Here is a 26,515-nt window from a genome sequence, read left to right on the forward strand (position 1 = left end):
AGGACTAAAGGAAGGGGAGATATCTGGACAAAAAGGATGACCTTTGAGTACACTGGATGTGGAAGGGGAAGCAAAAAACAATTCTGAATAATATAACCACGGGGACCAGTTCCTGGGCAAAAGGAAGCACCAAGATTGGGGGCATGAGGTCGTCATCCATCTTTCTACAAATGGTGGGGGAGTAGCGTCTAAAACTCCACCTTGCAGATCAGGAAACTGCAGAGATGGGGGGTCAGTCACTGCCCTCCTCAGAGGCTAATCAGAAACAGGCAGAATCTGAGCACAGGTGAACATTTCGCTGTTTCCATCATAGACTTTGGGCAATAGACTAATTTCCCCTCAACTTCTCCGAGGTGATGGCTGTTTCTGCCTGCCACTGGGAAGCACTTTGAATGACATTGAGATTTGTGATTTCTCCAGGTCCCTTCTTAGAATCTCAGCCCAGAAGTGAAAGGTCAGACGTGAGTGTGGTCGTCTCCGGGGCGCCCCCGGTGACTGAGCTGACCATGGCAACCCAGGCTGTGTGCCTAAAAGTCATGGAAGTTAATTTACCAGCCTCTCTGTGAGGACTTCATTACCTCCAGCCATTAAGCTAATGTTAAGGACTTTTCCTGGGTGTCTGCACTGACATCGCTATTAATAGTGTTATTACTCCCATTAACAGCAGACCCAGAGAGCTGGTACAGGCTTAAATTATTCACTGACTCCCCAACTTTGAAGTTCCTATTTCCAAGAGCAATCAGCAGGTCTGAAAAATTTCTTTGATTAAATTATGAAAAAGAGGAAAAATGAAGCTGCTTGTAGGTCAAACATCACCTCGAGTTACCAAAGAGGGATTCAGGCCAAAGAGCAAGAACTCCATCTCTTTTGCAGGGGGAAACATAGGCAGCTGCTTAGGGGAACCTCAGAGGAGTCCTCAGCTGCTTGGCTTGTTGCTCCCAAAGTTCACATGGCTGCATTCTGCTATGGATCTTCAGCACCCCCAAAACTTCCCATAATCTCCCCAAAACCTAGGGTTCACCAGGGAAGCCAGCTATAGTATGCCATAAATTTGTTCTAATGTTTATTGATGTAATGTTGATGTGTAACATTATATAGGTTTTGAAATACAGGGTTATACACCCACATCTGTATTTCCTACCTTATGCTGATCACTGGAAGTCTAGTTTGCTTCTTCACCATAGAGGTGACCCCCTTTTACACAACTTATCTACTCCTCCCTCTTCCCCTTCTGGTAACCACGATTTTGTTTTCATAGTCTAAGAGCTTGTTCTTATTTACTTTTGATTTTTTGTTCTTTGGTTTTGTTTTGTGATCGACCACATGAGTGAAGTCATATGGTGTTTGTCTCCAAGTGACTTATTACATATCACTTCCAGTTTTAAACATCCCATCTATCTGTGTAATTTGGGGCAGATTATATAACCTCTTGGTGCCTTATTTTCTTACCTCTACAATGGGGCCAAAAATAGCATCTATCTGATGGGATTACTATGAGGATTAAATGAGATTATTCAAGGAAAGCATTTAGAATCCAGGCATGGCCCATACGTGCTGGGCCCCCAGCACAGGTCAGCCAGTGTTATTAGCCCATTCCTTCCCCGCCCTTCTCATACAAGCCCTCCAAACTGCAGCTGCTTCAGAAACATGGATCTGCTCTCAGACAGCCCATTGGGCAAATCAAAGATAGAAAGACAGGGATAGATTTCCTCTTAATGAGGGCAGGGGAGCCCAGAGGCCAGGAGGGAGACAAAAGGCAAAGAGTGGTCAGGGTTGCAGCCCTACCTTCTTCCGAGCTGTCAGAGGGAATTGAGAACTCAGCTTTCCTTGTGGAAAGTCAAGTTTAAGGTCAGTGTCAGAGATGTTCTGACATTTCTACTATTCCTCAGAGTTCACGGGGGTGGAGGTTGTAAGTGTCCAAAAGCACAGACGATTGACCTTAGAGGTGGCAGGATAATGGAGAAGAATGAAAGCCTTCTGAGTTCTTATGGGGTCGGTCCCAGGGATGGCCTTCTGCTGTGCTAGGCCTGTGATCTCCCACTAGCCCAGGCAAGAACTAGGAAATATGCAAAGGGTCCATTCATGACTCTTGAGGGGTGGAGGGGAGCAGGAATGGCCTAGATGTTCTTTCCAAGGGGCTGTAGTTGCCTCCTACAGCATTTCCTTCCATTCCAGCATCTGGAATAGAGGGAGAAACCACTTCATCTGTTCTCCAAGCAGGAAAATTGGAATTCATAAGGACTTAAAAAGTGCATCCTATATGACTGTGAGCTTTTAGACATTCCTAGGTACTAACACCCTGTCACCCCATCCGAACAGAGACCTGTAGATGGATTAGGGTAGGAAGGAGGCCCTGAGAAGATGCCTAGACCCCCTAGAATTGGAGTCTTTCCCTGCCAACCTTCTTTTACCTTTCTGCCTCCTTCCACTTTCTCTGCAGCTGGGTCTTCCAGCCCCACATTGGAGGTGATAACAGCCCCTGGGAACAAAGGTCCTGGTCCCTGGAGGGGTTATTATTCAAGTCAGTGGTTCCAAGCAGATTATCCTCTCTAATGAAGCAGCTCCCTCCGCCCTCCCCTAAGCCTGAACTTTCACTGCTGGAGAATTCCCAGCCAAGTGGAAAATTAGAAGGGAGAGGAATGGAGAAAGGAAGGGGGTGAGAGAGAGGGAGAGAGGTGGTGATTAAGTTCTCTAGAAATTAATTCCTAAATACAGTGATAGAAATATTACCTCCCAGTGCTGCCGACCACTCCCAGTGCTGCAACCAAATTTCAATTTGGAAATGGAGTTATCTGCGAGTCTGGTCTAGGGGAGACTCCAGACAGGGGAGGGGGTTGCTGCTGGCCTGTCTCCCCAGGCCCTCCACTGGCCTTGGATATCAGAACTTGCTCCTTGCCTCTCCCCACAGGCAACCCCCAATCCCTAACATTCCATATGGGTCACTCCCTGTACTTAAAGTGCACCATTCAGAACAAGAGGATACTGGGGAAAAAAATGGGGTAGTGGTGGGGTAGAGAAATAGCTGGGTGAGGGAATATATTAGATATATAGATTAAATATCTTTAAAAAGATATTTAATGTACATTAGATATGTTAAATATAGAGCTTTATAGAAAAATTAAGAGGCTGCACACTTACTCAAGGAAGAGATCTTGGGGGGCTCTATAGTCATTTGTCTCCATATCTGGGAAGTCTGACAAGGGGATGGACTGGGCTTCCTAACACCCCACATGTGTGCTCTGCAAGAATGTCCACTGACAGGCAGGTGCATCTGTGTGGCTTGGAGGAAGGTAGATCAGACAAGAGCGAACCGTCGAGGCAGATGGATGGATAGGAGGTTTCTGACATGAAGGGCGAGACCATCCAGTTCACATTTGTAGGATCCAGTGATGACACTTGGTCTTATGGAAATCTAAGTATTTATGTTGTCCTTGGATAACCCCCAAGATAGGGGGCTGTGATGATATTATGATACTCCCCTGCCACCAGCTGCTGGTAACAAGACCCATCCCCCACCTCCACCTGTAGGTCCAAAGTCATCCTGAACAACAGATGGACTCGCCAGGCCTCCTGGGCCTCCCCGAGTGGGGGAGCGCACTGCAGGCTGAGGTGGCACAGGAGTTAACAGGGACCAGCAGGTGCAGGCATCAGTGGATATGCGACTGATCATAATCCCAAAAGACAAAATCCTGGATGCCAGAAACCCAGATCTTGACATCTGGAAAACCACCGTCCTGCAAGGGCCAGGAGGGTGACTGGAGAGGCTTGGAGAGCCAAGCACATCATTGTGGTTCTCCAGTTGCTCATAGAGATCATGCCCAACCCAAAACTCATGTGAGGGTTTTCTCTTGTTTTTCTCCCTCCCTTCTGAGAGTGTCCCTCCCAGCGCGACAAGACATCTGTGATGCTGCCCCCTCACAAGGACGCCTCCAGGAGTGGGGTGTGCCTCAACGGGAAAGAGGAGGGCTGAGGAACACATTCACACTGGTGCCTCGAAAGCTAAACGTGGCTTCTTGGGGATGCCAAGCGATTGCTGAACTTTCAAGGTGGCGCACCCCTGCTCTGACAAGACCTACCGTTGCCAGCTCTCTCCAACACAGGGCAACGCATGTGTGTACTTTTGATGTCTCAGCGAACGCGCCCTTCTCCCCAGGCCAGCTCTCTGAAAGGACCTTTGAGTCTTCTCTTTTCAGGATCTTCGTGCTGCCTTGGGATGGGGGTGTTCCAAACTGTGTCCTTGGGGATTATTACACACACCTGGCCCCAGGTCCTTTATGGTTTATGGCCTCGGAGTGGGCCTGTCCCAGTGTGGTGGCTCAAATGGTGGGACTCACTGCCGGACCAGGAAGCCAGGCTATGTCCCAGGTCCTGGGTTGGGGTCTTGCCTCGGCTTCCCTTCAGTCCCTCCCCAGACGAACGACGCAATGAACACAGCCGCAGCTGGTGGTGACAGGGACAGGGAGAGGTTCCTTCTCTCTGAGAAGAGTAATCGCAGGTAGCAGTGGCCAGAGGGGAGGTAAAGAGGGGGTGTCTCTCTTCTTTTTGACGGTAGGCAGCGCTGTTCAGAGGTAGCTATTTCCACTAAGGTTGAGGGGAGAGGGGTGGGCCACAGCAGCTGGTCCATCTCTTCACAGTCCAGTCGGCAATAAGGAGGAGACCTACTCCTTGAGACACGTCCCACCCCTGCTCCAATGGACTCTGATCAGCTTTCACTCGACTATCTAACAGCCTGGAGCTCGAGCTCGTGTCTGCCACCAGGGCAGCAAGCTTGGCACAGAAAGCATCTGGTCTGTGGCTGATTATTGTATTTTAGTGCTCGGTGTGGGGTGGCCACATACATCTGCAGAGATGTGAGCCTGTCCCTCTGTTGTCAACCAGTGTAAGCTCAGTGACAATATAAAGCAAAAAAAATAATAAAATAAAAACCAAACAAAAAAATCAAATAAGACCAGGCTCTGGGACAGGCTACGAAGGAGCACGTCTTAGGAAGGACAAGCATTTTAGAATCAGCCTGTGCTTCAAGGGCATAGGGGCCAGGCGGTGCCATTTTTACTTCCCCTACCCTTGGCTGCTGAAGGTCTCCTGTAAGCATGGGCCACGCAGAGCTGCCCAGTGCAGGAAGGCTTCATGGTGTGGGCTGACCCTGGGCACCTGGCCACAACCCTCTGGTCCTGGGGAGGACACAAAGGGAAGGGGAGCAGGGAGCAGGCCTCGGGATCTGCCCCCCAACCTCTGCTTACATGGTATTTGAAACTGGGGCTACCTCCAGGCCAGAGGGGCTGCCCCAAGCCTCTAGTTTCACGGTCAAGGTAAAGCTAAAGATGGCGCTTCTCAGCTCTGCTTTAGAGCAGAGGAAGCTGCATCCTGCTGGGCCTGCCCAGGCAGGGTCTTGGTTTGAACCTGTTCCTCCTGCCCTAGGTAGCGGCACCTTCCTTCCCGCCCCCTTTCTCCATCTTGGCAGAAATGGTACAAAGAAGCGAAGATGTGAATCTGGAATGGGTACCTGTGCTCACCCACCCAGGGAAGGGCATTCTCCCAACAGAAGAAAGCTGCAAAGAGGAGGGAGGCTGGGGGACACTTTATAAAAGCTGAGTTTATCTTTCCCTGCCAATGTCTTGGGTTACATGAGCCTCCCCGGGGAAGCTGATGGTCCTTTTGAAGAAAGGTAATGTCTGGGCCAATCCATGGGGATGGGCTGGGTCTGCCTGGGGTCAGGTTACCTGCTGAGACTGAGAGGCTTCTTTGCCCAGGCTTGGGAGGGAAGGTGGAAAGGGGGGGCTTCCCAGACTGGTGTTGGAGGGAATGTCCCAGGACCACCAGGACAGCTAAGTCAGAACAGGTGGGCTCGGGCCCACAGTGAACATCCCAGCAACACAGGCTCAGGATTCCTGGACAAAGAAAAGCTCACTTTGTTGAAGCTGCTGTGACCTTTGGGAAGAAACCAGCCAGGCTGTGGGCCAGGGCTGGAGGCTAGAGAGGGTGACCAACAGGGTGCCTCTGGGGTGCTCCTGGGCTGGCAGGCCCGTGCTTTGTGACAATTGAGAGAAACAGGAGGGAGGGTTTCAATTACTCGAGCATTTCTTAAGCCTGTTCCATCTGCGACCCACCTGTGTCCTTGCTGGTACAAACAGCCCTTTGAGTCACCCAGCCACCTGTTTGCAGGGCCCGGCCCTGGAACTACATGCTCTCACTCTCACCTACTCTCCCCTGTCCCTCTGTTTCTGTTTCCTCCTGTTTCTCTCTCTCTCCTGTACATACACACACACACACACACACACACACACACAGCTTCTGCTGTCCTTCTCTTTCCACAGAGTTCCCACCATCTTACTCCTGATGCTCTTTGGCCTTGGGGGGCCTGGGGTCAGGTTCACGGGGCCTGTATCCCTCAGCACAGGCTCGTGCCCTGGGATGGGCCTAACAAATGTACTGATTCTAGTGCAGGTTGCAATCCCATGGCCCCGCCCCCTGCATCCCCAGAGCAGACACCTGGTCCCCAGAACTTCAGGACAGAGACTGGCTAACACAGTGCCACTGGCTTACCCTAGCACGAGCCTAGCACTGGGCTTGACACAGACAGAACAGGGCCAAGGACGTGTGTGTGTGTGTGTAGTGTGTGTGTGCATGTGTACAGCACTCTCCCAAAGCAGTGAGACCTTCCTGCACATTTTATCTTTCTCCCCTCCTAATATAAACTGAGGCATCCCTGGGTAAGTATCTGCAAGCTCTTCCCGGTCACCCTCGACCTTCCACACCAACTCTGCCAGCCACAGGTCTCTTCCCACGGCGGTATTTCGGCTCTGAGAGGGGATCCCAGGAGCAGCCCCTCAACTCTAAGAAGCACAGAGGAAGCACAGCACAGCTCCTGCTCTCTGGCGCCAGTGCCTACTAAGGGCTGCCTCATGTGACATGTGAATAAATATGCAAACTTCAGAGAAAGGCATGATGCCAGGTGAGTGGAGGTTAGAGGACTCCAGCAGGGGCATTGGCCACCCAGAGGAAGGCAGTTTGAGGCTAGGGACAACCATGGGACGGGAGGGATGCAATTAAAGTTGAGCAATCTGGAAAATTGATGGGGCTTAACCAAGGTCATGAGATCCAGGCCCCTCTGAGCTCCCAGTCCTGCCCCCGCTGTGCCAGGATTCCTGCACATTTCACAGTGCTGCCACCATCACTCCCACCTCCGTGCTTGCGTTTGATTCCCCATCCCCCTTGGTGAGAAGGGCAAGATAGACATCACCATGTCCAATTTGCAGATGAGAAGCTGGGATGTTGCGCCAGGTTGCTGCACAGCTGGGGGAGGTGGGCTTTGGGCTTGGCGGCCCAAAGTTCACATCTGGGTTGTCTTGTTTAGGCCATGCAGAAAGCAGAGCTGCTGGCTTCCCAGTGCAGGCTGATGGCATCCTTCATGAACACTCTGAACTTCACCCTGGCCCCAGGCCTCCCACGGGACAGGTAATATGATATCTAAGGGCAAACTGACCACACAGAAGTCATCTCTGGTCCCTCCTCCTTGCATTTATGTGTGGTGGCAGTGGGAGTTGGGGACTCTTGTTGCCCCTCTGCTGCCTGCTCCCCATAGGGCTCAATGCTGTGCAGGTCTGGCCAGCAGCCCCGGCAGGCTCAAAGCTGACCTGGAGACCTGCCTTTGGCCCACTGCAGACAGTGTCAGAGAGGAGCCAGCCTTTCTGACTGCCCTCGACTGATGCCAGGTGGGGGAGCCCCGCGCCAGGAGCAGCTGAGCCATCCTCGGCCAAGAGAAGCCAGCTGGCCCCGTGGCCCCCAGGAAGCACTGGGTTCAGAGCACAGTCCCTGGTGAGACATGAAAACAGCTCCCCTCTGCCTTGTCCGGGATTGTCTCTTGGCCCTTCTGATCGAGCAGAGCCCATCCGGATTTGAATGCAATTTCTTCCTTGCCCTTGTGCGGCAGCTGCTCTTAGGCTCTGCTGCAGTTCGGACACACACCTCCGGGAACTCGCCTCCACTGAATTTCTGATCATGAAGGGCCTCTGAGTTACAGACATTTCAGTGTAGACCAATGGCTCTCTATTTGCCCCACCATAACATTTTGGAGGGACTTCAGCCCTTTTACAGCATTCAGAGACTCCTTATGCCAGAGACCGTCACTCAGAGAAGGGTTGGGTCTTTGTGCCCTTGGAGAGGATAGATCCACTATGAAGGGGCCATTTTCAGTTTTCAGTGGCACTCCTGGGGCGAGGGGCAGGCAGGATCCTGCTCTACCCTCTTAATTTGAAAGCAATTGGTCATGCGCAACTGGTGGTGGCCAGTTCAGGCTCTTAGCAGGGAGACTAAAGTCCTTCTCCTTGATTTCTAACACTCATGTCAACTCACAGTGTTAAGTTTTAAGTGTTGACTGGAAGCCTGGGTTGTAGCGGCCATAGCTTCACTGGGACCACCTGCCATTAGAGGGGGGCCCACTGGCCTCTCCAGTAGGTGAGGTCTCTGGATCCCTTATGGAAGGTCTTTAGCTCTGCCCCTAGATCTCGGCTGATTTCTTTACCCTGCAGCCCACCCCTTAGATCACTTACCATGCTATCATTTATCTCCACCATATACCATGGACACCATGAAATGCCTCCTTCCCACTTCTAGAGAACAAAGTGGACCCAGCACTGAGGAGACAGCTGGGACTGGGCTTCCAATGTAGGGCCCAAGACCCAGCAAACTCTGACAGCCAGATGGGTATTCTGACGGCAGAGAGAGGGGTTCCTGGGGTTACGCCTTTGGACTGTACGCCTCAAGTACAAGAGGATTCTGGAGAAATATTAACAAGTAGGTGAAGTGGACATTGAATCACTAAGTGGACGGTACAGATCTTGCACAGGATTCAGGGATCCTCTCACATCTGATCCTCAGGAAAGAAAAATCCAATGCATTGTCCTGCAGTTCAGCCCTGGAAAGCCAGTCTACAGTCACAACACCTTGAGAGATATGTCTGGGAATCCACCTCCATGCGCTCCCCAGTGTGTCATTATCCAGCCTGATTCCATAGGCTGACCCAGCCAGGCTCCCAAGCTGCCATTTCCATAAATTTCTTAGGGGAATTTGGCAATTTCAAGTGAAGTCAGCGCAAAGAGGGAAGATGTAATTTGCAAATGATACAGGGAAGGAGGAGTAGAAGATGACAGGGAGAGATCAAGGTGGGGAGAGCGATGCAGGAGAAGAAGGGGTGGGGGGAGCTGCAGGTGATACTCACGTGTTATGAAGCACACACCAGCCACAGTGGGGGTCCCCCGAGCCAAGGCACTCGCTGCAGCTCCGGTATTGCCCACAGGACTCCACAGGGACTCGGGTGAGCTGGGACGACAAGGAAACGAGTGGTCAAGATTTTGCAGAATATCTGATGGTTCGCCACAAAGGGATGCTCTGGTGACTAGCACCTGCTTGCGTGATGGCATTTGAGCAGGTGGCCGCAGAGCATGCAGGGGAGATTTTCTTAGAAATTTCTAGGAAGAGGCCTCATAGAGCTCCTGTTTAATTGTTACAACAGATATTTATGCCCTGCACATTTACATTTTTCTGCCACCCAAACTCAGACGATCCCTACAAACATCTAATTTATTCTATTTGTTTCTTAACCCTGGTGGTGAATGTTTCTCTTTCTCTGTTCTTATTTCTCTGTTGCCCTGAATGTTCATCTGCTTCCCAGTCCTGCCCCTCAGGGCTCATCCTATTGGCCAATCCAGACAGCATTTAGGCGAAGACCAAGAGCCTTCTCTTTCTCTGAGCTTTTAACAAGGTGCCATAAACTCCCTTTGTAGCTGTTACTTTCGCTCTTTTTCTCATCTTATTGGCCAAATGGCTCTAAGAATTTTTCTGGGGTTTTCAAACAGCAGCTGTTATTATTTCTCCTCTTACCCACACCCTTTTGATGACCAGGGGTTTCCTTTTCCACCCCCAAACTTTATATTAGCTTTCACCAGCCGCTTGTTAATGTAAAATGTTCCACATGACATTTCTGCTTAGCCCAAATGCTTCCATTTCCTGTATGCTCCTACAGAGCTTTTGAATTTCTTTGTTCTCCAGTGTAGCTTTGCCCTGATGGCTTTTTACATGACTTCGTAGTGCCCGATACATGGGAGGTACTTAGTAATGAAATGCAGGATCAGATGGAATTTTAATTTTCTTTCTAGAGCTCTGGTCGTGGTTTTCCATGTTGCTAGTTTATTCTTTTCAAGAAGTTTTTTGTTTTTTTTTTAATCCCAATTTATCATTTGGGATGCCTCTTTCTGTCAGTGGAGGACTTCTTACCTACTCTTTTAACTTGAACAAACCAAAGAGAATTTGATGCGGTCTTCCTGTTTAACTTCCCTCTGGTGACAACAGACTCTGAGGGTGGTAACCACCCCCCCCAACCTGCTGGAGACTCTGCTCCCGGAGCCAGAGCAGAGGCTGTGCTCCCCGCCACCCCCTCTCCCCACCGGCTGCTCCCCAGATCATCTGTCTCCCTAAAGGTATCTACCCTTCCAGGGGCCACTAGTAACTCATGCACAGGCAAACTTACAACCCCCGGGTAACAAGTCTGCAATTAGGCTAAAAACTTTTTTTTTTTTTTTTGAAAAGTAGTAATTGCAAAACCCACCTGATTATGCTTCCCATTCCACCCTAATTTTCTTTATCTTTTATACAAGAAACTTTCTAAGTAAAGCTTTCAAGTATACAAGAAGCTTTCTAACTGCCTGTTCCCTTCTTCCTAGTTACCTGTCAGCCTCCTCCTCCCATTCTTACGGCTCTGCCCTTGGCCTTGCTGGCCCTTTCTCCACATTCTCAGATGTCTTCTTGCACATTTGGAATGTTCTCTTTCCTTTTATCGCTCTCGTGTAATCAGCAGGGGCTGCGCCTGGGCTCTGCCTGCAGACAACCTTCCTCTAGTCATAATGAATCCTGACAATCAGTTTCTAGCACATCGTCCCATTGACTCCGTACACAGCTGGGAACTAATGGGATTTCTGTTGCCTCTTTAATTTCTCTCCCCACACCCCTAAGTGGGTGTAGTTATGCTGGTCATGCAAACAAATAAATAGTGTTACCCACCCCAAACCAAGCACCTGGACCTCTAGGAATTCACCAGTGCTAATGAAGTCCACAAGCTATTTGCAAAAGTCTAGTGGAAATTGCATCATTGCTGCTTTCTGATTTTATGTATCCTCCGTAATGTATGTCCCATATTAAAACTAGGAAATGTATTATTACTTAATAAAGGCAGTTTGTTGAGTAGGCAAAAAATCTTTCAAGCCATGAAGCCTAGAGGGGAAAATGTAGAAATAGGAGCCAGGATGGGGAAAAGTGGGAACATGAGTAAGTAACAACGTTTTCCTAGGTTCCAGCTGCTTGTCTGGCACTCCATATTTTGCATGGGCTTCAAGAGAAAATCATGGCTTGTTCAATCAAAAGCATTTTCTTGGTCTAAACTTAATTAATATCCTCTCCAGTTTTCCCCATTGACGTGCTCTATAATCTGTCTCGGATGTGCTTCTGGGTTCTGGGCGTGCAACATAGAGGACCAACTGCTTGGCAAACTTGATGTTCTCAAAAGCCACCCCGTTCAGATTTCAGATTTCTAAAAATATCTTGCAACTGGTGTTTAATGATGTCTATACCTGGAATTAAAAAATCCTTATTCTATTTTAAACCAGAGTCATTTTAGTTGGGTTGAAAGAGTGTAGGAGGCTGCAGAGCTAGGTCCAAATTCCACTTTCACCATTTACTAGCAATAAGGTCCTGCTACTGCCCCAAGGCTCATTTCTTTCTCATCTTTAAACATGGAAATAAAAATCCCCCTCTTCACGCAGGGAGTTTCTCAAAGCACAGGTGACCCCATAAGTACGAGCGTTGTAAATGATCAAGCATGTTACAAGTGACAGTTATTGTTATAGTTTTAACCCTCGAACAACACAGGATTGATCTGCTCAGGCCCACTTACATGTGAGCTTTTCTCAGTAAATACAAAAACCACATTGCACCTTCATTCTGAACACCGGAAGTGGGGTGCCTGTGTAGAAACACGGATTTCTTTTTTACAGTATATTTTCAGTGTTGGGTGTCCACTGCTAGTAATACATATAACATCTCCCACACTTTTTAGATTTAAGACATTGATATAGGTACTGAAAGACAGACGATTCAGGTTATAAACAGATGCCAAAGTTAAGGGATCGATAAATACTACTACTGTAAATGTTTTGTCTCTTCCTTATGAGCCTCTCAAAGACCTTAAGATTTTCTCAAAGCTTATGTTATTGTGATAATACAGCATACAATGATGTATTATATAACCTACGTGTGGAGGGGCCTTTGAGGTTTTCAGGAACACTTCTGGGATGAGTAATATTATTATATATAATATATTATATAATATAATAATAAGTTTGGGGGAGGGCCTCCCCAGTGGCGCAGTGCTTGAGCGCTGGGTTGCAAAGCTGCCCGCAGTGTCTACAGCGCTGACTGCCAGTGAGGGTCCCACATGGCGCGCATATGTCTCCTGTCGCCCGCTGCTCCCCTCAGCAGATTATTTCATCAGTCTGCCTGTTCTGTTCCCTGCTCTGGCTCTGAAGAATTCTCTCACCCTTCCCCACTGCTGACTGTACCCAGTGCTTGTATAAATAAATAAATAAATCTTAAAAAAAAAAGAAAAGAAATAATAAGTTTGGGGGAGTGGAGAGTCTCACAGACTCTTGACTGTGGGGGTGGGGTTTTAGCACTCCTAACCCCCCAATCCCCAAGGGTCAGCTGTGTTATCTTGCCACTAACACCCCATTCTTCACTGTACCATCACCCACCTTCCCCCAGATCACAGAAAACTGCTCTGTCTTCCAGACCTCACGACCTCGGTCAGGAGTTGAACAGCTAGAAAAACTTTCCTTCTTCAGTACCCAATCACTCATGTCCTCCTTGAACTGTGCTGTCTGCCCCTAAACCATTTATTGCTTCATCTTTGAGGTGAAACCCTGGACTTGGCCCAGCTTCCTGAACTAATTCAGTGCTTGTACTAGTTACTGGAATCGTTATGTATTTTTCTTTGCTTCTCATCAAGATGGATCCCTGGGGGACATTGGGAGGTTATGTGACTCAACTTCCTTTAACTTTTTCTTGAAGAATCTTTCTACCTGTACGTTCAGTCCTTTTTATTACCCTCTGAACTTTATCCAGATTCCCCCCACTCTTTTTAAAACATAAATGTTAAAATGGTGCCAGCAGGATTCTGACAGACCAAGTGGAAAGGCTATCATTACTTGAGAGGTTGGTACCACCTTCCTCACATTTCTAGAACTTTCCTTGGAAATCTTCAAAATCTCATTATCAGGCTCTATATTTTCCAATCAAACAGAAGCCTAATCTCCCAATCTACATCATTGCTTTTCCTCACTCCCCACCCACTCCATGGATAGTTCTGGAAAGTTTCAGAATTTTTCCTGACACTTTCAATCATTTTTAAAAAACAGATTTAGTCCTCCGTTCTTGGTGCAATTCTATTCCCTGATGGCTCTGGCTACCTTTCACACCTTGCTAGTTAGCTGCGCAGATGGCCAGGTAGCTTCAGAGCCACCTGGCACTACAATTCTCCCTCACCAAATACCCAGGTTCTCTACCCACACCTGACACCAAACGAAGCTGCCTCTCCCCTCCTTCGTCTCCTCTCCTCTCCTGACCCCCAAACACAACGAACTCCAGATGCAGAGCCACACGATTAATTAAAACCACCCCACGCTGATTAAAGTCTTAAGCCACAGTGCCAGGCATGCTAATTAACCGAGTGAAGGAATTCAACCACAGGAAGAAAGTCATGGAGAAGGACTCTGCTCAGGGAGCAAATCAGATGGTGGCATGACTCAAGCTATCGTAATGACGATTGTTGCAAAGAGAACAGAAGATTGGGACCAGCCCCTGCTCACTGATCCCTAGGAGAAGTGCTGATTGATGTGGCCACAATCGCTGGTTCCCTCACAATTTCTAGAGACAGGAGCCCCTGCACCTCTCAGAGCCTCTGGGTGTGTATGCTTTGTGCTGGGGGTACCAAGGGGCCACCTGAGTGGAGGAGTTAGGGAGGAGTCTGCACAGAGTCATTCTGGAACATTTTATTGGCTTTGTGTAAAACATGTTGGGTGGTATAGCAGTTTCCCAAGAAGTTAAACAGGAGATTACCATATATTTATTAATTACACAGTTATTACAAAGAATTAGAACAGAACCTTGCACACTCATATTCACAGCAGCATTATTCACAATTGCTAAAAGGTACCCAAATGTCTATCAACAGATGAAGGGGGCACAAGATGTGCCCTACACGGGCAATGGAATACTATTCAGTCTTGAATAGGGAGGGCATTCAAACATATTCTACAACACGTATAAACCTTGAAAACGTTACGCTAAATGAAATAAGCCTGTCACAAAAAGACAAAGAGTGGATGATTTGACCTAGAGTCAAATTCATAAAGATAGAAAGTAGAATGGTGGTTGCTAGGGGCTGGGGGCAAGAGAATGGTGAATTAGTATTTAATGGATGCAGTTTCAATTTTGGAAGATTAAAAAATGTTCTGGAAATAGATGGTGGTGATATTTGTACAACAATGTGAATGTTAATACCACTGAACACTAAAAATAGTTAAGATGGTAAATTTTATGCTATGCATATTTATGTTATAAAATATTAAAAATAAAACTATTGGTTAGAGGTGAGAACACCAATTCTCTGCTCAGTTCCCTGGGTCAAGGGGGAAAAGCTTTCTGTTGGCAGACTAATAAATTCATGCTTATGAAATATTCTGAGACCCTTGAGTGAAAAGAAAGGCATCATTACTCTTTTCAATTTAATCTCAAACGGACACAAGGTTTTGGATGAATATCTCATCATGTGTCGCTCTATAACTGGACCTGTCATCTCAAGATCTGAACCTCCGTTTCCTGATTTGGAAAACTAATGTCATAGCTTTGTTCTACCCAGAACCATTCCTACCCTCCCACCCCTTCCAAGAGGCCTGGGGAAACTGTTTGAACTTCAAATAGTTCCTGAGAGGTCAAAGGGCCTCTGGTTTTATAAAATTCCCTTGTTATTGCTTAGCCTCTGCTTTGGCATTTCTTGATCCAGTTAGGATCAGGAAGCACCTGTGTGCCTGACTCCATCCCTACCTCTCTCACCCCCTGGGTTCACTTTCTGGCAGTCACATTGATTTGCTTTATCCTTCTGTCCCAAGCTAAATGTCCCTAGAAAATATGCTCACATGTTGCTTAATGATGGCACGTGTTCTGAGAAATGCCTCCGTAGTTGGTTTTGTCTTTGTGCAAATGTCACAGAGTGTGACTACATAGCCCTAAATGTATAGCCCACTGCACACCTATGTTGTACAGTGTAGCCCAGTGGGATCAACGTCTCATGTCTGGTCTGTTATTGACCCAAACAAACCCCCTTAAGTGATGCATGACTGTAGACCACAGTTTTGTCTAGTTTTGAACTATCATCAATAGAATCATCCTCTCCACTTCCTCACATGTCCAATGACGAAGGTCTTGCCTTTACAAAGCAGCCTTGGATAGGAAGACAATGAGCCACAGACAACTGAGCTAAGGGGTCCATGAGGGATTTGAACCCATGCAGGATTCATAAGCTTCTATATTCTGATGGGCAGAATCCATTGCCTGCAGGACCTGGGGTCTGGGTGTTCTCAGCCAGCTGGCCCCTTGAGTCTTGGCCTATTGTTTATGGCTTCCCTAATATATTTTTGAAAGATTTATTTATGTATACAAGAACTGGGGTACAGGCCAGAGGTCCAGGGGGTGAGAGAATTCACCAGAGACAGAGTGGGGAACAGAACAGGAAGGTTGACTGCAATACACTGCTGAGGGGAGCAGCGGGCGAGACAGGAGAGGTCTGCTGTGCCATGTGGGTCACCTCCCTGGCCGGGGATCGAAATCATGCTGCAGTGGCTGCAGACAGCTTCTTAGGTTACGTCTTAACCCCTCGCGCCACCAGCGAGGCCCCTTCCTTGATATTCTGACAGATACTTTCCTCTGGTGACAGGGTCTCACTCTGCCTGTTGCCATTAGCATCCCAATCGGTGCCTGCTGCTCTGCTGATTACATTCAGAAATGTTCCATAGATATAATGTAAGTCTCTGTGTATATCTCTAATTTGTTTAAGCATTTGACATTCTGGTCGAAATGTGAGTTATTACTCCATCTCTCCTCTTATAATTGGATGCTAATGCTACAGTGGCTATACCGAGCCTAATGGTGGGAGTTAATTTAAATGTCCAAAAGGCGTCTTAAGTACCCAATTTCCTTCAAAATTGTCAAAAAGGGAAAAAAAGGCAAGAAGACCCATTAAGAAACTCCGAGAGGCTGCTGGAGAGCTGTCAAGTTGTGCGGAGGCTGGGACTGGTGCCTCCATTCTTCAGGTCTTACCTGTCTCCTGTCCCCAAGCAAAGGAAGGAGAGTTGGGAAAAGTCAGTCCTCTTCTAGAAAATTAGTAACTCAGTGTACGGATGTGTCCCAGGGTCATGGCTTTAGGGAGCCCCTCGACTCTCTCCAGGGGTCTTTCTTTTCTTTGGTGACCTTCAGCTTCATTTCTGCTGCATGGATTTTATAGAGACTCTTGTCTCCCTGTGGTGGCTTTGAAGCCCCTCTCACTGGGCTTGAGCTTACACTGCTGAGCATTGGCTCAGGAAGCTGTGGTTGTTTCATTTCATTCCAGGTACCTGAAATACAGGCGCTCACATCCTCTTTGCTCCGAGGTGGCAGATATGTCTAAATGTGGCACACTGTGTTCTGAGTTCCAAGTCTTGACTCCCCTAAAGTAGCCTTCTGCATCTACACTCATATCCCCTTATGGAAGCCTCCTGGTGAAAGGGACATTTACCCTGTGACCTTGGGCTTTACCTCAGGATTCTATTTGATCAACAGGATGGCAGCAAGTGCAAGGCAAAAGGCCTTGAGGTGTGCTTATATGGTTGGCCTTACCCTCTAATGTCATTGTCATGAAAAGAGCTTCCTGGGTAGCTTCTCCCTCTCCAATCTGCGCCCCAACTGAACCCAGGGGGAGCAGACCAGATCCTGGGCCACAGCAAACAGACAAGTCCCTCTGGTTCAGCCACTTGAAGCAGCACTGTTCTAGATCAGCCTAGGTCAGCTGACAGGCAACAGATTTCAGCTGCATGAATATGAGAAATGATGCTTCTTATTGTGAGCTACAGAGTTTGAGATGATTTCTTACAAGCTTTGTTGTGGCAATTAGCTAACAGATACAAGTCACACCAGGGTGTAAATGTCCTGAGAAGGTAGAGTGGTGAGGCTAAGTGTGGGAGGATGTGGTTGCAGTTGGGAGTTTCTTCCTACCTTGAGCACCAAAGTTACCTGCACCTGGCACCATATTGGGAGATTATTAAATGTTGGGTCTACCCTGATGAATGAATTACCCAGCATCTCCCAGGCTGACCAAGCTCTAATTTATGACTGTATATCTGTAGGTCTCAGGGAGACTCAGCCCTTAGCAAAGTGCCAGAAAATACTCTAAAAAGAGAGAATCACTCTCCAGACATGACTGGCTGACCAGGAGCACGGATGCTCATGGGGCCCTTTGCCCTGCCCTCCTGGCACCTCCCTCCCTAAAAATGATTTTATCTCTTGGCAGCAATAAAAGGTCCTCAGAAATGGTTGCCTTGAACTTTGCAATTCCTCCTGTTTGAGCCCTGGGGCTAATCCAACAGGGACAGCCTGGGAGCAGAATGATGCATAGGGTCAAGGGCAGCAGCCCTGCCTGTCACCATTGTCCCACCTGCCTTCAGACAGGAATCCTGGGCTCAAGACAGGATCACATCAAGTCCGATACGACAGAAAGGCCAGCAGCCCCAGAACACGAGGTTGGGGAGCTAAGGTCCTGAGGTCTACGTCCTTTCTGGGAGTGTAGGTGACCTTGAACAAAGCCTTACACCACCTAATGCCTCCACTGACTCATTTTCAAATAGGGGGACCCACCTCTCCTCTGCCTTGGAGAATTGGTCACAAAATACTACTAATATAAAATGGTCTGGGAAGCTTTTTACAAACGACAAGTAGCAGATGTTGCGGAGGGCTGCAATTTGCTGCTATTAATAAGAATAAATGCCTAATAGGAAGCCAGTTTGCTCTGGGAACTCGGACAGCCACGGAGTGAGCGTTGACGCCGGAATCATCAACATATGCTGTTCCTCATTAGTAACCGGCAGTAGCTGGGAAGCTGGGCGAGGGACTCTCTGCAGAGTCTCAAGAAATCACCCCATCCTCATGGCTCCCAGTGTGGGCTGTGCCACAATGGCACACGCTCCTTATTAGTCACACCCCTCACCAAGCGAGACAGCAATCCTCTTCTCTGCTGCACAGATGGAAAAGCGACAGCCCAGAGAGGCAGAGCAGCTTGCCCAAGGTCACACAGCAGGGTGGTGGCAAAGGCGGAAATTGAAATGAAGCTGGGGCTGGAGCTGCCAATGGGTGTCCCCTGTCCCCCCACTGGCTCCAGTACACAGTGCAGGGACTGAGAAACCTCTATCTCCCCACATCACCAGGTTTGGGGTTGAACATTTCACAGTGTTGAGTGCTGCTTACTGTAAACCAGGAAGTTTAGGCTGAGTTTGGGGGCCAAGGGGGCCCTCCAGAGGGGCTCATCATGAGCAGGAGCCCTCAAGAGAGATTAACCGTAGGTCTTAGTGAGTCCTTCTCCTCCAGGGTGACTTGCTGGCTCTTCAAGGGTGGGTGGAGAGGATAACAGAGTTAGACATAGCTTTATCTTTGTGCCAAGAGAAGCAGAGATTTGGGGGAAAGACTGGGTTTGAATCCTGGGTCTGCTTCTTCCTGTGTGACTTTGACAACTTAACCTCTGCGACTCCTTTTCCTCATCTGAGGATATTAATAGTAAGCACCCTGAAAAGTTGGTTTGAAAATTAATTGAGATGACACATATGAATGTGTTTGTGCAATGTCAATAACAACTCTTTGTTGTTCCAGCAGCTTTCTCAGATAAAATGCCCCCCTGAGAGGTGATAGAATTCATCTTGCCATACCTGATACTCAGCTCAGGCACAGCAAATAGGAATTAATACACAAGAGAGCCAATGCATGAACAAAGGGATGAAAGAATGAATGAGTGAACTTGGTTCCAGCCCAGTTCCTACAAATTCCAAAAACACCACTGAGATACAGCTAATTTGACAGTCTTGGCTCTACCCTACAATCTATAATTTTTGGATTATTGCCACAAGTTCATGTCATGTGTAAAGGTCAAATTCTCCCCCACTGGGCCATCACTCTCATATTCACACAAGGGACTCAGGAGACCTTGCAAAGTATGAGTTTCCCAGGCAGGTCCATCAGTGAACCTTTGACAGAAGAGACTGACAACCATACCCACATCCTACCCATAGAGCTGCCCTGCCAACACGCAGCGAGAAGATGCCCTCTAGGATGCTCTGGCACCCACAGGGTTTACAGTCTGAAAAGGACATGGGAACAACCTAGTGGGCAGTTGCCTCTATTTTCCAGGGGAAGCTCAGTTGCTGCAGAGTTTGCATAGGCTCCATGGCCAGCAACACTAGCCCTTTGATATCCAAACCCAATTCTTTTGATACAGTCTCCTGCCTGAGATGCCTACTCTTGGCCTGGCCTTAGGATCAGGGCCCTGGAGCCCATAGCCAGGAGGGGGAGCCTTTCTCCCCACCCTCAAGAGGAGAGGTGGGAAGGAGTTTTGTCCTGGGGATCAAAGCACTATCCCAGGGCAGCTGTCTTTCACCGAGTCAGAGCTGCTGATGGAGACTCTGGCCTCATCTGAGCTGGGGCTGGGACCTGCTGGTGTGAGTTTCCCAAGCTCAGCCTGCTCAACGGGGGGCCTTTGTTCTAGCAGCCAAGTAGAAGAGAGTGGGGGAAGGGCTGGCACCACAACACCTCTCTCCAGGCCCAGCAGCAGAGCCGAGCCAGTTCCAAGACATATGTCGCTATGCCGAGACACTCTGGCTCTCTGGCATGGCTCTTTATGGGAAGTGGCAGGGCAGGCCAGGCGGGCACTCCCTTCTCCACCCGGCACCCAGCCTTTGGCTCTGACTGCCTCTTTCAAGGGCACGACTGACCAGTGCTTCCAGCGATGGTCAGACTGTTCAAACCCAAGTCCTGGACCAATGCGCCCGGTGGTGAAGGGCTGCATAGCTACCTGAGAGTGTGCCTGGTAACAGAGGTGGCGTTCCCACACGGCTGTGTGCAGGGGAGTTTGAGTCACCGGGAGCACGTCTGCAAATAAACACATCGTTCCTTGCAGACGTCCCTGTCTGGGTGGTGGGACAGCAGACAAACATCTTCCTTCAAAAAGGAATTCAATCCTGGGAAAAAATGTGGTGATCAAATGAATGGAAACTGATATCCCTCAGCGGGGAGACTTCTAGATCCCATCAGTATAGGCTCCTTCTCAGAAGCCAGGTGTTACTGACTTAGGAAGGAGAGAAACTCGGGGGCATTGCCCATGAAGCCCACATCCTCTTCCGCTGCCCTCACCCCTGCTATCGGGTAGCCACCTGCCACTCCCAGACCTATGTGAGCTCCTGTTGTGGGGTCAGGACCCTCCTGCGGCTGGAGCAAGAGGAAGAGGGTCCTCTAATATAGATGAGTATCCTCAAACATGCTAATTTTTGCCCACACAGGCAAATGTGTTTTCTTGATTAAGAGAAAATGCCCCGGAAGGCATTTTTCCAATAGTTCTTCAATTGCAAAAGAACAGCAATTCCAACCACCCCACTTGGAAAGGCTTTATATACTGCCTGTGGAGGTTTAAATGGGTGCAACCTATTTGAGGAGCAATCTGGTAATTATCACTAAAGTCTAAAACGACCCAGCAGCTCAACCTCCTGGAATCTTTCTTGCAGAACTACCAGCACCCAGGCACAGAAATGTGGCTATAGATACTCGCTTTGGATTTGTGTGTGATAATGACTATTTAGACATAACCTAAGTGTCCAGCTATGGGGGCTGGTTAAATAAATTGTGCTGCATCCACACTCTGAGGTAGTGTGTGTCTCCATCATTGACATAGAAAGTCATCCAGGCCCCATTTTTGAATTTAAAAGGCAAGTTTCAGAAAAAGTATATTGATATTCAGTTTTTATTTTTTTTTAATTTTTTTAATTTTATATATTCTGCTCCTAGGTATTTACCCAAAGGACACAGAAACATTAATTCAAAAGGGCACTCAGTTTTTATTTTTAATAGACAACTCTGTAGCTATCCATTTGTACAGACACAGACTTTTTTTTTTCTTCTGGACAGACAGTAAAACTGCTAATGCTGGGGAGTTTGAATTTTTTATAAATGCGATATAATCTAAAGTAAACTTTGACTTGGGACGTTAAAATGGCTTTCAAGAGATAAATAAAAAATAAGTAAATAAATAAATGAGCTATTTAGGCCCACATTTATTTTAGCATCACCGTTGTAGATTTTTCTTTGTTCTCATGTGATTTCTAATGTTTGGCAACATGAAAAGGGTCCGTTGCTGAATGTCCAGCCCTTTGGGTGCCTTATGATGAGCAGCATCCTGGAGGTATCCCCTGGGCTACAGAAGAGTTTTCTCCTTGCAAAACTGACTTGCCCATGTTGCGTGGGAGTCACTGCTTGAGAAGGTAACTGAGCATTGAGGAAGCTCACCTGCTCAGGAGCCCCTCCTGGAAAATCACATTGCCCCATTCAAGCCCAGAGAGGGTTCCATGTCCCCATGGGGTTATTGAGCAAGGACTAGGGGCACCCCTGCCTGAGGTCCCCACATGTTTAGACTCCATCCTGCACATATGCTTGGGTCAGCTCAGCTTCCATGAACAAGGGTCCTATATGCTGGAGCACCTCAGGGTCCCTAACTTGCTGTAAGACCATGGTCCAGTGTCCCCCATCTCAGGATCTCGGTCTTCAGCCACAAGACATTTCAGCTATCTCCTTTCCAGTTGGATGATTTCATCCTAATTAACTACCATAAGGCTGCAAAAGCCTCCAGGATCTTCCTTTGGTTTATTCCCCATCTTGGTAACTTAATCTGTGTGCACAATAGGGAGGTTTGGGTTGCCTCTTCCTTAGTTCCTATACTTTTGAAAAAGTTAGATGCCACCTGAAATAGACTTTGAACTCTAGGAAAGAAAATGACCACAACCTGTGAACATTACCTAGGAAGCCACCAGCATGTACTACCACAATCTCTCCATTAATAGCAACAGTGCAGGGCACTCGGGGGGCTGCAGGAGCCTGACAGGATGGAAGGAACCCGGGCTTTTGGACCCCACTCTTACATCTAAATCCTGACTCAGACACTCATCAAATGTGTGACTTGGGTGACTTACTGGGTGTCTTTCAGCCTCAGTTTCCTTGGTGCATATTGGGAATAATAAAGGTGGCCCACCCTTAGGTGACAATTAGATCCTGGCACAGACTATGTGTTTAGCAAAGTCCCTCCTCGTTCTCTAAACACAACAACTGTATAGTTAGGGGCCTGGCTCGCCGCACAAGCCTTGTTTTTTGGCAGCAGGGCCCGGGAGTTAAGGTGCAGGCTCTCGCTCCCATCTGCCAGGAGCTGACCCCATGGTGGCAGAGGGTCAGTTGGTTTCTATTACGAGGTTCATTGCCGAGTGGCGATGGTGGTAACTCATTCATTTCTCACTGCATGCAGCTGGGGCGCGTGATCTCCATAAGACTAAGTCTGGGAATGGGTTTCCCCCTCTGAAATGAGAAGCAGGCAGCTGGTCAGGGCTGGATTTAGGTAGGGACACAGGGAGGTCAGAAATAATTGCAAGCCTAGGGTGGGGTGGGAAGAGTGACTGTTCCTGGCTGCTGTGAGCCTGTTCTCAGAGGATGTGTGGGGGCTGGTCTGCGGGAGGCCTCCCAGCCAACCTCTCCCTATGTCCATGCAGGTCTGTGTTAAAGCAACAGCTCTGACAGTCCACTCAGTAGTTGGAGATCCTGGAAAAGGAGGGGGTCACTGGAAGCTGGGGGTGGGGGTAACTGTGAAGCCCTGGGGTCCATGATCTTCGGGGCTGCCATTCAGATTCTAGCACCGCCACTTAGTAGCTTGGTGAGGCATTGAACATTCTCCAGCCTCCAAAAGGTTATGCTGATTAACTTACATGGTACAAATAAAAACACTCAACACCGTTCCTGGGACATCCGCACAAAATAAGCACCAGCTATCATCACAGTGACGACAACCCCAGTTGGCTTCTCCCTCTGGAACAGATAGCATACCCCTAACGAAGAGTTACTTAAATTTTCCAGATGTGCTACCACAAAGACTGAAAACTGCTGTTGGTGACCTTATAGGCAGTGCTGGAAAAGGACTTGGAGCTTGAATGCAAAAGTGACAGGAGCTGAGATCTCATCCCAGAACCCTCGACTCCACTGAGTGACCTACTGGGTTCCCAGGCCCACAGCCATGCCTCCCCCATCTCTATTCACTGGGGTTTGACTCTATAGTCAGCCCAGAACTTTGCAACCAGTTTCCTGCCTCCTCCTCTGCTCTGATCTGGCTTTCCTGATAACCTTTCCTCTCTGAATCACATCGTGCAGAAGAAGGGAAAACCCCAGTGAACTAACTTTATTACCCCCCACATCCCTGGGAAAGTTAGAGGAAGCCGGGGGTCATTCTAGCCATTCCATGAAATGAGGTCAGGGTTATCTGCAGTCTTAATTTATGCAGCTTCTCTCTGACCTCCACGAACAGGCATATTCCAGAGTTGGCTGTAGGTCCGGGGCAGGAAATCTTGCTGGCTCCCGGCCAATCACATGAGGCCACGCTGCGTGCCGGCAGGCAGGTACATCGCTGGCATGGCTGGCAGACTGGGGTCGGGCAGCGAGGCCCAGCATGGTGGTGTTGGCATAGAGTCCAGTCAGCCCTGCTGTGACAGGGACACGTGGATGCCGCCTCTAGACACGACGAAACGCGGGGCATTTGCTGAATTTGCAAACAAACCTGCAGGATGCAGGACTGACGCAGCGACAAGGAAACAAAAGTGACAATTTAGGGCAGGTAGCCTGCCATACGTGGGATTCATTTCCAAAAGCTTTTCTCCTCCATTAAGCCTGCTCGGGAAGCTGCTGTGAGTGTCACCTGACCTGGGCCAGAGTCTGGGTAGACAGCACCAGTTTGGGGCACTGGACTCCCCTGGCAAGCATCTCATGTCAGCTTGGACTGAGTGTACATCACCCTCAGGAAGTCTGACAACCCAAGGGGACAATCAGTAAGTACTAGGGAGGAGGGAAAGGCAGGGACGTGGGGGGGGTCTTAGCTAAGGGGCTCCAAACCCAGCTCAGCATCAGAATAAACTGAAGAATGTATAGAAAATGCTGATGCGCAGACCAAGTTCAGACCAAGTTTTAGCATCACCGTTGTAGCCAATTCAGAATTTCCAGGGGCTGGGCACTGGTATTTTCTCAGAGCACTGTACTCCTGTCCTCATTCCCCACCTGCGAGCCTGATGATGGGGTGCTAGGGACAACTTGCCCAGGGGTGGGTGCAAATTTCCACCCTGGGGTGTTAGATACGGAAGGGGTAGGCTCCCGGGGCACAGAGACAACCGAGTGGACATAACAGTGATGTTGGACCCTCACTGTCCTCAGCTTCACAATTTATAAAGCAATCTCACAGGCATGATTGCGTGTGACCCCCACTTGGAGGTGAGTCACCCCAGCTGGAGGTGAGTCTTCATTTTACAGATGAAGACACAGGTATGAAGAGGTTAAGTGACTGGCTCAAGGTCATGCAGTAGGTGAGGGACAGAGCTGAGACTGACCCCGGACTTGGGGGGTCCATGATCTCTGACTGCTCCACAGTCAAAGCAGGCTCCCCTTTCCACCAGAATGCCCTCTCTTGCAGGCGCCAAGTGGCCATGACTTTTCCATGAAGAGCAGCGTCAGCCTGAAATGGCTCCAAACACTGTGAACATTGATGAAGGTGGAACTGGGTTGCAGTGGCCCTGTTTAAACACCTCTTGGAACAGCTTGGTGGCTAGTGTGTTTCCATGGCAAGGATGCAACAGGCAGGACTCACATCTCCAAATAAGGCTTCTGTCATCTCGGGCTGGCAGGATTCAAGCCCACAGCTCAGGGTGGTACGAGTCCCCTGGCAAGCACAGGGGGGATGCTGTACCCGACGTCGTGAGACTTTACCAATTATGGAATTGCTTCTCTTACTTGGGGAGCTGCAGATGTCAGGGCTGGCCCGTGTTGGGGGCAGCTGTTCCCAAAGTTCAGTAAAAAGGGCATGTCATGTCTTGGGGCCCAGGGGCAGGGTCTGGGGACATGAGTGGCCAGCACCTAAGGTACCCTGGTCATCACTGTTTGCAGCAGGCTAGAACTGGCCGGACAGTTCCCACCCTGAGTTGCTCTCCATTGCTCAGTCATGGCCCTGGGGACCTGGTTTTCCTAGCCAAGCCCTGAACCCTCTTCCCAGCTGTGCTGACAAGTAAGCCTGGCCCCACAGTGTCTCCGCAGCTGGGGCAGTCTGGGAGGGCCCAGTGAATTTTCTGTGCTGTTCAGCCTTGTCCTGTCAACCCAGATTCCTAAACATGGGGAGGATCCACTCAACCATAGACATCCAAAGGCATCCAAGCCAACACAGCCCTCAACAAAACCATGTCTCTGGGGTAACGGGTGCAGTTGCAAGAAGGGCATTTAAGGTAGATAAGCGGATGAGAAAGCACCCCAAAGAGCTCGCAGTAGCCTCTGCAAGAGCCCTGGCTCAAGGTGAAGCTGATCTGCCCGTGTCCTGTTCACTTGGATGCAGCAAAGCCTGGTGAGCAGGTCCCCACCCTCGGGTTCTCCGTGCTCTGCTCCTCAAGAGTGAATAGAAAACAGTGCCCAGCAAAGGAGGCTGAGGGTGGAGCACCAGGAACCTGCAGCATCAGAGAGGCCAATGCCTCCCACCTCCGCATCCTGCCTTGGCCTCCTCTCTCCTGCTTTACCTTTTCAATCCTGACCAGAAGGACCACCCACTCATGCTTCACCTGAATGAGCCATCCCTGTTGGCGCCTGCCAAAGGCTAATTCCCAGGAGCTGAATGTGGGGGCAGGAATGAGTCCACTGTCCCCAGCAACCACAGAAGCAGGGACCCCAACTGATCTCTGCCTTTGGAAGCAGCTGTCTCCATTTCCCTCTGTCCCCTGTCCCTTGTGACCAGTGCCCTCTGGGGTGCTAGAAGCTTAGGTGCTAGAAGCTTAGGCTTCTTTTGACACTTAAACAAACCACTTACACCCATCCAGACCACAAGAAAACACGTGGGGAGTCAGTAACCATCAAGACCAGAATGGCTGCACAGACGAATAATACAAGGGGCAGAGAAGCCCAGCGTTGGATGAGAGCTTCCATCTGCCACCCAAGTCAGCCTTTATGGGGCATGGTCACTCACCACAGCCATTTACAAAATGTCTTTGTCAGTCACACCCAATTCGAAGGAGAGTTGATAAGAGTCGTGCACATCGTTAAAAGCAATCAGATGTGACTTATGAAAGAA

At 48.9% G+C, this 26,515-nt stretch overlaps 1 protein-coding gene across 1 annotated transcript in view; it reads right to left on the reverse strand.

Moving 5' to 3' along the window:
* Positions 1-26,515, reverse strand: part of PLXNA4 (plexin A4) — a gene marked incomplete at both ends in the record, with an annotated part of 338,923 nt that overhangs the window by 80,994 nt on the left and 231,414 nt on the right. The window contains one exon of the mRNA XM_084230521.1: positions 9,218-9,318. Coding sequence (XP_084086647.1) covers positions 9,218-9,318 — 101 coding nt within the window. The remainder of the gene's footprint in view (positions 1-9,217; positions 9,319-26,515) is intronic.

This window comes from Talpa europaea, assembly GCF_964194135.1.
Source record: "Talpa europaea genome assembly, chromosome: 3".
Lineage (NCBI taxonomy): Eukaryota > Metazoa > Chordata > Mammalia > Eulipotyphla > Talpidae > Talpa > Talpa europaea.